The 17,204-nt window shown below is 36.6% G+C and overlaps 1 protein-coding gene across 1 annotated transcript; it reads right to left on the bottom strand.

Annotated features, from left to right (window-relative positions):
• Nucleotides 1–1,025: 1,025 nt before the first annotated feature.
• Nucleotides 1,026–13,965, bottom strand: mrps27 (mitochondrial ribosomal protein S27). Its single transcript, XM_020932355.2, has 11 exons — nt 13,884–13,965; nt 13,576–13,653; nt 12,762–12,832; nt 12,632–12,690; nt 11,801–11,915; nt 10,774–10,852; nt 9,757–9,872; nt 5,943–6,045; nt 5,417–5,559; nt 2,963–3,118; nt 1,026–2,133 (listed from the first exon to the last, which is right to left on the bottom strand). Exons 1-11 carry the CDS (start codon nt 13,954–13,956, stop codon nt 1,891–1,893), a joined length of 1,236 nt encoding a protein of 411 aa, XP_020788014.2. The 5' UTR covers nt 13,957–13,965; the 3' UTR covers nt 1,026–1,890.
• Nucleotides 13,966–17,204: the final 3,239 nt, after the last annotated feature.

Below are 17,204 nucleotides of genomic sequence, written 5' to 3'. Positions count from 1 at the left end.
GAGGCCTCAACCATTAGTGCATTAGACCATTGGCACTGAGGGCAATTGGTTGGGGGCCCCTCCAGGTTTGGGGGCCCTAGGTGGCCGCCTACTTTTGCCCGATGGTAGCATCGCCTCTGCTACAACTACAACCAGAACCTGAACCTGGGCTGCCAGTGACTAAACCTGCAGACAGTACTAGTAGAGGACATATACATGTTTTTCTCAGTACATGGAAAGACAATGACTGATGTGTGATTTACTTTAAGTGTAATTCTTAGTATCCAGTTAGTGATAGGAAATATATAACAAATGGTACAAATATAAAGCTTAGGGTGACAATATTTCCGTTTGTGAAAACCCGGACGCCTTACGGGGGGTGGAGGGTGGGGCCTCAACCCTGAGCTACTTTCACCTCGTAACCTGTGGCCTCCCACTTATCTCGACCGGCACAGAAACCAGAGAATTTCTTGTACAAGTCATTGTTAAATCTGCATTTGCGCTTCGGCATGTTGCAGACTGACCGCCTGTTTGTGTCTTCTCGCTCCTTCTGAGTGCATAGAGAGCTACGAGAGACGCTCAATTTAATGGCCCCAATGAACGGTAATGAAAACCCGGACATTTCCATCACTTAAAAAAATACCCGGACGCCCAGGACAGAACGCAAAAAACTGACATGTCCGGGGAAAAACTGACGTTTAGTCACCCTAATAAAGCTGTTATTAATGCTATGTTGAATCTTTATATTTATTTTTTAAGCAGGTATTCAGTATTCTGTAACTAAAGACATTTGCAAAGTATTCTTCCCATCATAAGTCAGGTTTATGAAATAAAAGATGTAAATACAGTTGCTTGAACTATATTCTTAATGCATGATCAGCAGTGTCTTGGATGCTTTGTCTCTTTGTGTGAGAAAACGCTCAGAGATCGCAGAGAGGAAAAGGAGTGGGAGGATGTGTACGGTTCCCAGCTTTCTTGTCTTTTTGTATACATGAGATCACCAACTTAAGCAGCCACTACTGACGTAACACTCTTCAAGCAGTAAATGCATTTCAGTATTTATTAAAAAAGAACACAACACTCTTAGTATGCGATATATAATGAAGACATGACAGGAAAGGAAGAGTTTATTTGCAAAAACAGATGTCATTAAAAAAGATTAGGTGAGATTTACTTTTGTCGTAGCAGTATTAAACGGACACATTTGTGTACTAACACCAGGGCTTGCACCAATACTTCTATATCAGCTGCGAGATGACAATTCACGGATAGTTTAGTTAACTTAAAGGTCCTATATTACACAAAATTTACTCATGTGAGCTTTAAGCCATGCTATAAAGTTGTTACCTCATCAAAAACATACCTGGAGTTGTGTTTTGTTTTATTCACACATGTCTGAATAATACTGCAAAGCTCAAAATACTCTGTTCCACCTTATGATGTCATGTAGTGGTAATTTTCAAGTTAACTTTTTACCTTTGTTCAGTAGAGATTGGCTATTTCAAGGCTGTGGGGCACTTCCTGTATTATCACTTGACATAATAAGGAGTGTTTTTTGTTTGAGAGAAGAGGTCAGTCTAAATATGCAGGAATTGTGAATGAAACAAAGCACTTCTCCAGGTATGTTTGTGAAACAACATAAAACATAGATTATAAATAGCGTAATACGGGCCCTTTAAAGTGATAGTATACAACTTTCTGGAGGTGGAGATAGAGAAGTTTTATGCCATACTGTGGAATATTACTGCCAAAAAACAACACTTCCATGAAAACAAACAGGAAGTCTACCTTTATTTTAGTAATTTTTTGACAAAACGTTGTGTGGCTTTAAATTAAACAGTTATCAGTTTTGCAAATTAACTCTTCAAATATGTTTGTATGTTTTTGTGGTTCAGTGCTTTGAGTTCATGTTTATTGAGCAGAGGCAGAGGCAGCTAATCGAGCCTTCTTCTCCTCCTCTGCTCTCTCTCTCATCTCTTTCTCTCTCTGGATGAGCTGTGCCCTCTCTGCCTCCCAGCCCTGCACCTGCTCCTTGTATCGCTCCAGGTCGGGCCCCTCCGTCGTAGACAGCTCCTTTTCGGCCAAAGCGTTCACCAGAGTCTGAAAAGAGGCAGCTTCAACTTTACCCGAGGACTCCAACTGGCTCCTCAGCTCCTGCAGACACAAAATAAGACACAATATTAAAGCAGACCTACTATGTAAAATCAACTTTTCAGAGCTTTTAACCATGTTATATTTTTTCCCCCTCAACGTTTACTCACCCAAAGTTGTATTTGGTGATACGTGCATGTTTGAGCAATCTTTAAATCGCTTATTTTCAAGATGCCATTTTTCCAGTCAACCCCCATTTTCACTGTCCTGGCAGACACCCACTGCTCTGTAATTACTTTGTCCAATTGTATTTTCTTAATCTGTGATATGCAAAGGATTTGGCGGCGTCGCATAGTCATTTTTGTAGCGTGATCTGCAGCTATCAATAGGAGATGCCAACAACTTTTTCAGCATGGTTTACAGAGACGTCTGCATCCATTGGGCATTGCAGTTTTCTAACGTGGAAGTCAGTGGGCTTCTTTCTTTAATAAGATCAATAATACGATATAGCACAGTATTCGCAAAAAAAAAAGGAGATGTGAATAAGTGCTTTCATACAATGGATCTAGAATCTGTTTGAATTGTGAAATATCCATAGATTTGTTAGGACAATTACCGTAGACAATTTTGCTGATGCAAGTCTACTTTAGGAACCATGTTCAATAAGCTGAAAAGGGTTGCAAATATCTCAACTCAACTTCACTGTCTGATTAGCAGCAGTGCAGTGAAAAGAGAATTGTGAAATGTACTCATTTCTACAGCTGAATAGGGTACTACTAATAATAATTCCATCAAAAAACTAGATCATTATTCTAAAGTACCAAATCTATATTATCCTTTATGCACAAATTAAAAACTTGAGTCATTCAATCAGATTAACAGCAACACAAACCTTGAACCTGGCGACATATTGAGGTAACTTTGCACGTTCAGCTTCATCGTCTTCATCGACTGCATCCTGTTTTTTCTCATCCTCTTCCTCAGTGTCTTCTCCAGAGGACTCGGACTCAGAGGACAAGTCATCGAGCACACCACCCATCAGATCCAACTAAACACAATAATAGAAAATATGCTTTTAAGGTAAGGCATTAAGAATTATATATAACATTTTATTACTTGCATATGAGGAAATTATAAGACTAAAACTGGTAAAGTGTCTCAACCATCACCATCCTCTTGAAGATCTGAAAATGTCAATTAAAGACCTGAAAGTGAAATATTTATTCTGGAGATTGACAACAATAATTTTCACTTCTAGTTCATTTACAAGTAGGAGTGAGAAGATGAACAAAAAGAAGAATTATTTTTATGTATTTGTATTCATTAAACATGTTTTTTGCCATTTTAAATATACATTTTAATATTATTTTCTTTAACATAATTAGTTAACACACAATTTCTGCATATTCAGTTTTCTCTTCAACTGAAAACTGAAAACGCTTTGTTCCACTGTGTTTTTAAACCCCATTCACCTTCACTGGAATCATTTGGATAATTTCCGCACTGAAATGATCAATCTGTATTGAACTAAAGATAAAAGGAGCTCTTACCTTGAAAACTTCCACTACTTGACATCATAAAGTGGAACAGAGCATTTTGTGCATTGAAGATGAATAATGTTGGATTAATCCAATGTGTGAATGAAACAAAAAACACAACTCTAGGTATGTTTTTGATGAGGTAATAATATTATAACATGGCTTAAAGCTAAAAAGAGTTCATGCTGCATAATATAGGACCTTAAAATACATTTCTCACTCTCTCATGCGAGAGTGAATAAGATCATCTGCGCAATGACAAAAGAGGCTGCAGATTTGATGTGAGAGGTGCCTGACTCCAGGCTACACAGACCTGCACCTTCTTCAATGTAATATTTCCTGCCTTGCCCACACCATATTGGCTCCATTGATGTTATTGTGGTGCCCGTATCTGACAAAGGCACTTTTGCCCCTTGTTCCTTTCATTCTCTTGGACATCCTTCATGCTACAGGCTCTTTAAAATCTCATTACATTTGGACAAAGCTTAATTATGAAACAGCACAATGCAAAATATATGAAATTATACCCCTGGGCAAGCACACATGTAAAAATATAACTAATATGACAACAGGCATGTGCAATGTAAGGAGACAGGTCCATTATGAGAAAGCAATGACGCAAATGCCCAGTTAAGATCAATATGTTCTTGTATCACAGGGTGGGACTGGGAACAGAGGGTGACCAGTGAAACTTGTTGCAGACAAGTTTGTTGCTTAAAGGGCACATATTACGCCATTTTCTGATTTAAGTTATTATAAAGTAGCCTGATTCATCAGCTGGTTTCACTTCGTGGAAACCGTCTGACTTCGCAGCATTAGAATTTGTTCGCTCGACGGTAGGCGGGTACTTTTTTAATTTAACCAATCGCTGCTATTTGGACATGATGTATGTAATGCGCCGCTAACAGGGCTAACTGATATATTAAGCTTTTCCCAAATCCTATAGGAAGGACAATAACGTCTTTCCCCTTGATAAAATTCACCAAACATTCTCTTTGTTCCGACTTTAAATCCTTGATCTCGGGAATTGTTGCCAACACATAATGTATGGCGCTTCGCTGATTGGCTGATGCTCGGTCTACAGCTTCCAGGGTTCTTGCAAATTGTCTAGTGTATTCCGATTCCTCGTCGCGGAAAGAAATTAAATTGAGTGGAGGTACTAGGTGGCAGCAGCCTGGCTAATTATAATGTTGTTTCCTCATCAAACCTCATCTATCTTGAATTGTGTTTTGTTACATTCACACATTAACACACAAATCCTGCATATTTAGGCTAAGTTCTTTTCTCAAATGACACATACATCCATACATCTGCTCTAGAATCATGTGAATGACTTCAGCCCTGGAACTGCCAGTCTTTATTGAAGATTTATTCACTAGATGTATTTTTATGGGCTTAAAAATACCTTGAAAAACACACATTTTTGCTGTGAGTAGATTTACCTGTCCATAAATTTGTAGTTGTTTGACCTGGTGCCATCATTTGCTTGTCTTCATGGGGATATAGAGGAGTTTTGTGCAATATTGTGGAACATTCTAGGCTAAGCAATACCATTTCTACGAATCAGGCGGACAAAAAGTTACACAGTGTACCTTGAAATCCCTCAAACATTTTTTTTCTTTTGCATTTTATATTTATTTGTTCTCCTTTGCTATAAATATTTGCACAGATTCTCTACCAAAACATGTGAGATCCATCCACCGCTTCAGTTCTGGTGATTCAGCTAATGGTAAATGTGTTTAGATGACACGCAAACAGCCTAAACAACAACGCAGTGTTTATTTAACGAATGAGTGAGTGGTTCTTACTGCGTCTTTCGTCAATGTGACATCTCCGGTCTCTGCAGCCACCCTCTCCATCACGGCCAGAGCTCTGTCCACGTATCCATGGCCCCAGTGCAGAGGCATGCCTTTAAACACAGCGTGGATCCCATTCTGCATCTCCACTTTACCTAAACAAAAAAATACAGTGGTGGATGAAGTACTCAATTTTGTTACTTAAGTAAAATACACATACTAGAGCAAAGAAATATTCATGTAAAAGTAAAAGTATCACATGAAAAACATCTACTTATTTGTTTAAAAATGCACTTAAAAGAGTAAAAAGTAAATCACACATATTTTTGGGATCTAAAAAAGCTTCAAATGTTGATTTTGGTAGAGATCTGTTAATTTCACCACTCAAAACATAGTTAACTGGTATGAGAAAAGTGCAAATTCTTCATCCTTCTCCAAACACATTGATTGTTTTTTGTTTTTAAGACGTGCCCAAAGTAGTGACACCAACATGAAAAACTGTCAATTAAATTTTAAAAAGACAGCGGTTCTTACTCACCGAGGAGGGTGTGTCCAATGAACTGAGCACTGAGGCCTATGGTGCTGTTATTTGTGAGGCCACAGAGGAGGAAAGAAGCTCCCAGTGCCCGTTCCTCAGACACCTGAAACAACAAAGGTCATGCAAATAAATGTGTGTTTTTAAAATGACAAGTTTCAGTTACAATGCTGCTTAGGGGAGGAAAATGTGTGAAATGTTTAATTCTCTTTTTTACAGTAGTTATCAGTTTCACCTCACAGCATTAGGATTCGTTCACTTGACGGTAGGCAGGTACTTTTTTATTTAATCAATTGCTGTAATTGGTTGTACCAATTATTTAACCAACGTAAGTAATGCACCGCTAATGGGGCTAACTGGTATATTAAGCTTTTCCCAAATCCCGTAGGAAGAAGGGCAGTAACGTCTTTCCCCTTGATAAAATGCAACAAACATTCTCTTTGTTCCAGCTTTAAATCCTCGATCTCAGGAATCATTGCCAACACAGAATATATGACTCTTTGCTGATTGGCTGGTGCCCGGACTCGCACTTCTGAGGTTCTTGCAAACCCTCTACTGTATTCCGATTCCTGACCTAGTCTCTGAAGAGAAATGAAATTGAGCAGAGACACTAGGTGGCGCCAGCCTGGTTAGTTATTAGTTGCCATGTCTGTAAATTGCATTTGACGGGTTAGACTATTATTTTAACTAAACCATTCCATATTACACAAAATTGACTCTTTAAGATTCTTTAAGGAACAGAGTGTTTTATGTTTGAGAGAAGAACTCAGAACTACTCTGTTGCCATTTCTGCATCCATGAAGATGCTGTATTATTTGCCTAAAATGTTCCAGTGTGACTGTAAACTTGAATAAATGCAAGAGAGACATGTGTTTTATTGCTCAAAAATAGATAAACATTAATTCATATTGTGAGCAAGATCAGCTCTCCACAGATCTGCCTAGTGATGTCACTTGTTGGTTTCCATGAAGCTGGATATGTTTAATGCTATACAGTGGAATATCCCAAGCAAAAAAGGAATACAATTTCAGAAATTCAGGTATTCCTTTTTAGATTTTAGCGCTACTTCCTGTAATTTACAAAAAACTTTCCTTCCCAAACCGCCACTTGACTTCACTGCAAATTAAACATAATTAAAGTTTGTTGAATATATTTGTATAGGCTATTTGTTGAGCAATTATTATTATATAATATAATATTAAGCAAGTGACTGGAGGTGTCTGAAACAACTTTGAGCATTTGTCAAATGAGCAGGAGGCACACAAACTCCACACTTTTTAATGAACTTTATACATACAAAGCACTCAAAATAGTCCATAAACTTATTTAGCTCCATGGAGAGTCAAATTACAAGTCGGATCTGTGTAGAAGTGACTCCAGTAAAGAAGAAAAGACCTGTAATAAAATCAAAATAGACCAGAAAAATTACGCTGTGCACCTTTAACTAAACATGCGGTTATTCAATTTGAGCATAATGTATTTATCAGGTACACTATGTAATACTGTCTAAAGCACATAAACTTATCTAATCAAAATGTCTTGGGCTGAAACGGTCCGAGTCAGGAGAACCAGACTGCACTGTCTGCAAACTCAGCAGTGCATGTATCAGGTTCAATGGAGGAAATCATAGACTGTGTATATAAATGGGCAGAGCTGACTCGATAGACGCTGAGTTCTAAATAGGAAATGTCCATGGGGGCTCCTCCGGCTCCATCATTTCAAATTTTTGTGTTACAGTTTTGGGAAGAAACATCAACATTTTACAGTTAATCACGAGTCACCAGTGAGAAGCTTTTTAAACTTTCATTCCCACTGGCACACCAAAATTATAATCAGATTTCTGTTGCTTTACGATTACCTAAATGACATGTAAACTACAAAACCTGATGTGAGTAATCAGAGGGACCATGATCTTTAAGGATTTAGATGAGTTTGAGTTTTACTTTTTATTTAAAGGGCCCATATTACGCTTACCTGTCATTCACACATTTTTAACACACAAAACATGCATATTTGGGCTGCTTGTTCTCCTCTCAAGTGGAAAACACTCTGTGGTGATGTCAAGTGGTAATACAGGAAGTGCTCCACTGTGTTTTTAAACTCCATACAACTTCAATAGTAGGACTGGGTATCAAGAAGTTGCTGATATGATACATACTTTGATACAGTGCACTTTCAATACGATACAATATATGTCAAACTGATTTGATACAGTTTAAAAATATATATATATATACTGCGATACTAAAAGTCTATGTTAAGCCACTTCTTGATCGAAGTTAACATGAAACACAGCCATTTTAATAATTGAAACAGTGAAAATGTGAAATATTTTGCATAAATCCTCTAAACAAGCAACAAATTTGTAGCACTGTAACAAAATCATTTAGTAAAATATACCAAAAAATACTCACATTAAACGATACGATATATTGATATTTCGATATTTCTGCACACCCCTATTTCACTAGAATCACTTGTATAGTCTCCGCCCTGGAATAGCCAATCTCAACTAAAGGTAAAAGGTATTGGTTAACTTAAGAACTACAGCTTCATCACAAGGTGGAACAGAGAATTTTGAGCTTGGGAAATGTAGACAGATTAATAAAGCAGGATGTGTGAATGAACAAAACACAACTCCATAATCAATCAGAGGAAAGAGCAGTTTACGTTCAAGTTTCTGTATGTGTTTTTTTTTTTCATGCATTTAATTGAAATGATTTAATTTTACTTCTAAAATAATAATAATAACTTTCTTTGAACATTAATAACTATTGTATTAAGGAGAAAAGCCCCATTCAAACCTAGAACATTGTTGGCACTTTTATAAACTATAAAAACTTTAACACTCAAAATAAGTTGTACAAAACTGAGTCCTTATATTTTCTTAATACATACATAAACCCAAAGAGGCCCAGCGCACATATTTTACCTGTACTGTGCCGTCACGGTTTAACTGCAATAAAAACACGACGTCACCTTATTTTTACACATACTTGTACATTTCAATCATTCAGCTGACAGACTGAAAAAAGTCCCATGTTTTAAGTCACACTCAAAATGTGTTTTTGAGTGAAAGCGTTCATTTATCATTTGTATATTTTTACTTGCTTTCATAATACTTCTTACACACAGATGACATGTACCACTAAAAAAATATTTGGCTTTCCAAGTGCTACAACATCGAAACCAGGTCTGAACAGTAAATTTTCTTTGGAAATATAGTAAAAAAATTTATAGTAAAAAAAAAAAAAAGTATGTTATTGAGCAATGGTTCACCTTTATCTTATTTTTCAGCACTGGTACATGTTTAATATTTGGTTAGTTATACGATCGATTAGTACCTTGGTATTGATTTTTTGACCACCTTAAACAAGGAAGCCAAAAGCACAATGTAAATAAAAAAAAATACTACTAAATTAACCTGGTACCTGGAGTAATGAGTCTACTCTTTTAAATAAGTAACTTTTGTGTTTTCTCCCAAGTCCATCAGTATACTCAAAAGCAGCACTGAACGCTTGCTCTGGTTTTGGAAACACATTTTCGTTAAATTTTTAAACACTTTTCGAAATTTCAAATATTAAGAGTTCAAAGACATCATGGACACTACGTGCTACGTACTAATATCCATAATGTGGTTGTTTGAAGTCCAAAAAGCACATCAAAACCTCAGTTAGATATTTTCCCCAAATCGTTCAGCACTACTAGGACCCAGTTAGGCAGATTTAAATACATACTTCCTCCTTTTACAGTTGGTAAATAAGATAATGTAGCTTTAATTAAACAAACTTGTGTAGTTTGGTGCAGCTTAATTTACCGTAAGTTCCGGTTTAGTTGCTAGATAACGTCCCAAAGCGTAAAAAGACAGAATCTGCGTAGAGGGGAGATCAAACGCCTCCTGAAGCATCACCTCTTCCACCACAGCACACGCACCTGTACAAACACATCATTATATATTACCTTTTCCTAGTAAGCTTTAATCAATGTTGACAATGCTAACAAACTTTCATTTAATTCTTTATTTAAGTTACAATTAAGGATTAAGCTAAATAAGGATGCAAAATAACTCTGTAAATAATTTGCATATTACGTTATGTAACTATTTGTTGACAATACATTATATATACAGCAGTGGTGAAATGTAACAAGTATAAGTGGTAAAGTACTGTACTTAAGTTAAAAAAGAGGTATCTGTAGCTTACTTACTTACTTACATTTTAAAGTGGATACTTCACTACATTATAGTATAGTATCTGTGCTTTCTACTCTACTGTATTTCTGTAAAGGATCGAAAAGTAAAAGTATTTTTTTTCAGACCCGCTGAAAAAGCTGAGGGTTTATTTTTAACATGTCCTGTCATTTGAGCAAACAAAAATATACAACAGAAAAACATTTCAATTGTTTCTGTTGAACAAAATTAAACACGTCTTTTATTAAAATCACTAAATTTGAAGCTTTATTGGATCTCAAAATCGGCATCAAATACTTTGACTTTTCACTCTTTTAAGTGCATTTTTAAATGGGTAATTTAATACTTTCACCTAAGTAGATTTTTTTCATGACTTTTATTTGAGGTGTTGTTTTTTTTCCCCAGTATCTGTACTTTTACTCAAAATTAAATACTTCTTCCACCACTGTATACTAGCCTTTGTGATAGCAGGCCAGACATCCAGGTGTTTCATAACTTCTGTACTGAGCAAACAAGAGAGGAAATGTTTGAAACTTGATCTAAAAGATTGGACAAAACAGTCTGTACGAGTCGAGAAGAATGCATTCAGACGTATAGAGACTGTTCCTGCTTCCATAGCAACCCTATAGATTACAATAGACTTACTTTTATAGTCCTCGTCTTTAATGTATGAGTCGATTAGCAGATTGAATGTGAAGCCGTCTGGGAATATGCCATACTGGACCTGCAGAAATAAACAATTATGTAAGATCGATTAAACATGTGTATGTAATATTACCCGGGACAAGTAGAAGTGGATACACAGCTCAACAGTAAACGTCTAGTAATTTTTCCATTCATTTTTCCAATAGATATTTTAAAAAATTCAAATATTAAGAGGTACTGCAGCACTCCAGAGACTAACCAGCGACATGCAAACTAATATCGAACTAATAATAACTAACTAATAACTAATTAGGTCCAAAGACATGAGACAAAACGCAAGATTCTGTGATTCTGTGTATTTAATAACTTTATTTAGTTTATAAAGTTTCAGAAATAGATTTTAAATAAAACTGTAGGTCATGTGGTCATTAGTCACCACAAAGCTACTTTCAAACTTTTAATATACATATTTTTTTGTGAAAGTCTGTGGGTAAAATTTATGAGAAATGTATTGCCAAGCTCTTGTTAACTGAACGTAAAAGGTCGCTATTGACTTGAAAACTACCACTACATGACATCGCAAAGTGGAACAGAGCATTTTGAGCTTTGGAGATGTCGACAAACTAATAATAATAATAAAATAATAACATTTAAACATGTGTGAAAGAAACAAACACTACATTATAACATGGCTTAGAGCTCATAAGAATCAATTTTGTGTAATACAGGACATTTAATTATGATCACTGGGAGTAAAAAAATCTATTTGAGGATATCAATTGTTGTTAATATTCCCACAACCATAACATCTGTAAAAACCATAAAGTCTGGCACTGTGTATGTGTTTAGAGGTGCATCAGATAAGTGTGAGAAAACATCTGGGTGGTTGCACTCGGTCTGTAATCATTCAAAATGAAAGAAAGCTTTGATCAGCGTCCCGTGATAAGTTTGTTTACATGAAAGCCGCTTCCTTCAGTCCAAACAACATAAGGATGCTTGCCCTGATGAAAACTAAATAAACTTGTACCTTGTTTTGTAACGTGTGCAGGGCCTTCTCCCTTCGGTTGTATTTCAAACATTGCCGGATCCAGCTGTGAATGGTCCAGTCTCTCAAGTACCAACAGTTTGGACTATGACGAAATCTGAAAATATAATTCCAACAAAAATATAGTAATTTAGCAACAGATGTTTGAATCAAGATGCATTATGTAACTGTATTGTCTTCATGGCGATGTTATTGCTTTGCCTGAGACGTTCAATAGTATGGCATCGAACTGACCTGTCTTCATGAGCAAAAGCAGGTGCTGCCATCAGAACTGAACTGAATAAATTGGATTGAGGTTTAAGCCCATATTCTTGAATCAATAAAGCAATAATAGAGACAAGCCTGTGATATTCCTGTCTCCAGTAAAGTTACATAGTGCACCTTTAAAGGGCCTACATCAGACAAAATTCTAGTGAAAGTGTAAGAAGTTTAAAAGCACAGTGGAGCACTCCCTGTACCACCACATGACATCACAAAGTGGAATTCAAAACAACATATCCTAAATATGCAGTGTTTCGGTGTTAAACATGTGTGAATGAAACAAAACACAAATCCAGGGATGTTTTTGATGAGGAAACAGCACTGTAAAAGACCAGAAAATAGTATAATGTCAACCCTTTAAGTCGGTCCTGAGGTGACAAATTTTGATGGCACCAACTGATAGGATTATCACTACACTACAACATGATACACTGTCCTTTGTTTAAATTCACTGAATTGTGAATATGTGATAAAATTCCAGAGTAAACAGGACACTTCTGCAATTGGTTCAGAGAATAACAGAATGACTTCTCAGAAAGAGGAAAAACTTACTTGTACAAGTAATATTCTGCTTGATCAACTTCCTCTGTAGAAGAGATGTTGTCGACAAACTAGAAAACAAATGGGAGACATTACTTCCATAAAAAACATATTATTATTAACATTGTAAGTATGAACTCACCCGTGACACTGTCAAAGAGCTGACAGGGAGATTTCGGCCGTATGTCCTGTCCATAACATTGGCCAGTGCAGCTACAATGCAAGAAAGAGCTTCTTAAAATATGTAACTGTATGTTGCCCTTGTCAAAGTAAAGACATACTACAGATAAAAACACATCTTAGAAATATTATCAAAAGCTAAATGTAAGTTTTGTGCATGAATAGTATTTATCACATATACATGAAGTTGCAGCACCCCCGTGTGTTCAAAGCTGACGGCGTGCAAGTCGTTTTAAAACAGAACAAAAAATTACATCTCTACAGTAGTTAAAGGTGCACCAAGTCACTATTCTGTTGTAGAGTCCTGCTCTGCACAGAGTTATTACTTTGCATATAATGTTCAATGGTGTGGTCTTACAACTATCTTGCATTTATGAAAATGTGTTTTTATTGCCAAAATACATCGAGAAACACACATTCTGACACTAAGTGGGGTCACCTCACCACAGAACTGTCCCATAATTTTAATACGACACTGTGGAACATTTTAAGCAAATCAATCACATCTTCATGGAGACAAGCAAGTGGCACATCCCTCACCAGAAAAGTTACATTGTGCACCTTAACGCAATTATTACTCTTTACGCTTTTAAGGATGCTACTAATTCAATTAAGCTTAGGCCTTTAGTCACTTAGAGATTTCATTAAGACCTCGAGAAACAATATGACAAGTCAAGGTGACTCAGAGCATCTCCAAATCTGCAGCTCATGTACAGTGTTGAGAAGTGTACTTTATACAAATGTACAATAGTGTCACAGTCTTGTACAGATCTTACCCAAGTTCTGAGGATCCTTCTCTCTGGCCTCCCACACTTTGGTGTCTGTGTAAGCTGCAGACAGCAGGCATCTTCTCACTAGATCGACACATCAGGTCATATGTGTTATTTTACGCGCATTTTACAGTCTGGATACATTCATTAGCAAAGTCACTTCACTGATGTTGTCAACATGGCTAGCATCTTTAGGATCAAATACAGTTATTAAAATGCATTTAAGCTAAAATAATTGATTTAAAGACCAGTGAATAACTGTTTTATGGAAAATGCGATCATATAAAATGTATGCAAAAAGGACATAAACGTACCAGTGAAAGATTGTGAAAAACATTTAACTTTGACAGCCGCAGTCACACAGCGCTTCCACACGGAGGCCGCCATCTTGGAACGGTACAAGTTTGCTCAGACAGCGGGGGTGTTCTGTACGGGCGAAACCATTTTGAGAAGTTTTAATTCTAAGGCAATATTTGCAGTGTTCTGGTAAGTTATGACATCCAGATGAACGGTAAATAAAAACCATATTACAAGTTGAATTGTACATGTATTTACATTATATTATACTGAAATTGCGTTTTTCTGCCAGTAGAGGTCGCAATTTGTCTTCCTTGGAGAGAGGAAGCACAGGCACTCATCCTCATTTGTGGTTTACAGAGAGAAAGCACAATGCAAAAGTGTGCAATATGTTTCAAAGCTATTTAAAAAGAGCTGCAGGGTTCCTCTGTCGATTAGATTTTGTCAAGATCAACACTCTAACCATCTTTGCCATGATATTAAAAATCAAGCAAGTGGCAACATCTAAGCTTAATTGAAGTTTAGTTTGGGAATTGTATTTTAAGTAATTTATCATTTTCTATACATCTATCACTGCTAAATTAGCCTTTAACTAATGAAGTCCATTTGCTTTTTTCCCAACATTTGTTTTAGAGGTTTGTGTGGAAATAGGTGACAGGTTGAGCATGGGTGGGGCAATGTTATTAAACAAAACATGGAAGAATTTAACATCCTCTTGTGTGCCTTCTGTCCAGCAAAACAGGAAACATTCACCTGAACAAAAGCCCACACCGAAAAATAACCCTGCATTTGTAAACAATTAGCCTCTGCACATATGAAGATAGGGCTATTTATACATTTTAAATTATGCAAAATATATATTGTTTTTATTTTGTAAATGTGTGTTTTTGTTATAAACCAGGGTGAACATGTAAGCTGTATTATGTTTATTAAGTAAATAAACTGTACTTGCAAGTTGTATGATGGTGTCTTGCTCAATGACACAACAATCGACTACAGAACGAGGCTGAGATAGATTCCTAGGGTTGGAGTAAATATTTGGATAACTTCTTTCACCACTTAAGGTACAAAAAAGTAACTTTGTGTAACTTTTCTGGTGGAGGGTCTGCCACCTGCTTTTCTCCATGGAGATGTTGAAATGTTTCACAGTGTGGCATTAAACCTTTCTATCATCAGGGAGACCAAAACAGGCCAAGTTACTGGTCAGATCTGTAGAGATGCAGCCCCGGCCACAATGACACCATGACATTTCCATAGAAACAAGAAGGTGACGGACCCCCAACCGAAAAGTTACATGGTGCACCTTTAAAATTCATCTCTATCTGACAGAAGGAATATAACAGTTTTTTTCTCTATGGAGACATTATTGCTGAAATGTTCCACAATATGGCATTAAGCTTCTTCAGTTTAGATTTAATTTGAATTATTTTGAATTCTGACTGGGCTCGCTTACTGAAGAATGAGATCTATAACTTGGTCTTGTGGTGTCACTTGCTTGTCAAGGAGATAGACAAGTTTAATGCCATATAGACAAGGCAACATTTCACTGGAAAGGTTACATAGTACACCTTTAATATGACTTGCCTGTTGAGTGTTTGGGAGCGTGCTCTCATGGTTCATTGCAGTTTCATTTCATTAAAGGTCATGTCTTCTCTGTGTTTTCTTCTGTTCTGTGTTTCAGTTGTGTAGTGGGCAGAGTGACGTTGTAATGCACATCTTCTCTTCATGCTGTGGTTATTGTGTTAAAGGAATTAAACTTCTTTATCTTGTACTTATTTAGTATTACATCTGTTTTTGAATTCTAATCGGGCAAGTTTAATGCAGAACATTCTAGGCAAAGCAATAACATCTCAAGCACAAGCACATGTTTGTTGTGAAGGAGCTTCTTTTTCTTGCATTTATTTTGATTTATTTTATTTTGAAATCTGATTAGGCTCACCTGTCCAGGCCTGTAACATTGTCTGGTGGAGTCATGGAGATAAGTTTATGCCGTACAGTTACCACGGAGACAAGCAAGTGATATTAAAGGTTACACAATGCCCGTTATTATGCCCGTTGAGTGTTTAAGTGTGTGTTCTCATAGTTTATTGCAGTTTCATTTCACTCTTCTCTATGTTTTCTTCTGTTCTGTGTTTCAGTTGTGCAGTGGGCAGCCCGATGCACGTCTTCTCTTCATGCTAAAGGCTAAAGGCTGGGAATGAACCATAAAGGTGAGGGGAAAGGAAAGGAGAGGAGGATGTGAGAACTTCCTCAAACTATTTGCAGTTTCAGCCCATGGACGCGGTGGTCGTCATGGACAGAAAAGGAGAAGCTGCTCTTCTGCATTTCACAGGAGCAGAAATGACTGTTTACCTGAGCGGGTGAGCAGCCAGTGGAAAGAAAGCACAACATTTCCAGTAACTACATATTATTGGTTAACATTATTGTGCCTTGAGATATGAAATAAATATTTAATCCCTGTTAAACGTGCACTATGTAACTTCTCTGGTGGAGAATCTGCCACTTTGTTTTTATTGCTTTGCCTGGAAACTTAACTATTTCTACTGAAACAAGCAGGAGATGGCACCAGGCTCAATTACATGTCAGGTCTGTAGAGAAGCAACCCCACTTTCAGTAACAATGCATGTTTTTGAGCAATAAAACAACCCTTAAAAGAACAGATAGAATATAGTGCATAGTGCATCTTTAACATGTTTTTATACCTCAATGCAGAATAGTGTTCCTTAGTAGTTTATAGTTACTGGAAATGTTGTGAATGTTGCCCTCAGGTAAATGTCATTTCTGCTCTTGTAAGTTGATTTATGAATTTGCAACACAAAAGGCTGAAAAACGCTGCTACACATGCTGATTACATCCTCACTTCACTGATCCAACTTGTTCTGCTTTTGTTAGACTCTTGATGATGGCCAACAACAGGAAATAATATTAATGTAATGTTACTGCCAGTTTATGTGTTTAAATATTTATTATATAATATTGGATGGCCAAGATGGTATGGCCTTTAGCCCATAGGAGAGGTGTTGCATTGTAAAACTATTATTTATCTGAGATTAAAGGTCCTAAAGTTGTAATATCAACATGGCTCATCAAAAACCTCCCTGGAGTTGTGTTTTGTTTCATTCACATGTTTCTATAACCCTTTATTATTAGTTTGTTTACTTCCCCTAAGCTCAAAATGCTGCAAAATTCCACCTTGTGATGTTATGAAGCTGTAGTTTTCAAGTTAACAGCTACTTTTTACCTTTTGTTTACTAGAGATAGGAAATTCCGGGGCTGAAATCATCAAATTGTGATTCTAGTAAAGGTGTATGGGGTTTTAAAACACAATGGAGCCTTTC

This window comes from Boleophthalmus pectinirostris, unplaced genomic scaffold (assembly GCF_026225935.1).
Source record: "Boleophthalmus pectinirostris isolate CB_2022bp ecotype Guang Dong unplaced genomic scaffold, ASM2622593v1 HiC_scaffold_4, whole genome shotgun sequence".
Lineage (NCBI taxonomy): Eukaryota > Metazoa > Chordata > Actinopteri > Gobiiformes > Gobiidae > Boleophthalmus > Boleophthalmus pectinirostris.
Note: the sequence above shows the minus strand (reverse complement) of the source record. Positions and strands in the feature narration are given on the sequence as shown.

Bases quoted from the DNA above. Each gene is read 5' to 3' on its own strand.
- mrps27 (XM_020932355.2), bottom strand. From the start codon at position 13,956: ATGGCGGCCTCCGTGTGGAAGCGCTGTGTGACTGCGGCTGTCAAAGTT. The intron at 11,916-12,631 runs GTAAGTTTTTCC...TTATATTTTCAG, and splicing joins GCAGAATATTACTTGTACAA to ATTTCGTCATAGTCCAAACT. The intron at 2,134-2,962 runs GTTTGTGTTGCT...TTGTGTCTGCAG, and splicing joins AATATGTCGCCAGGTTCAAG to GAGCTGAGGAGCCAGTTGGA.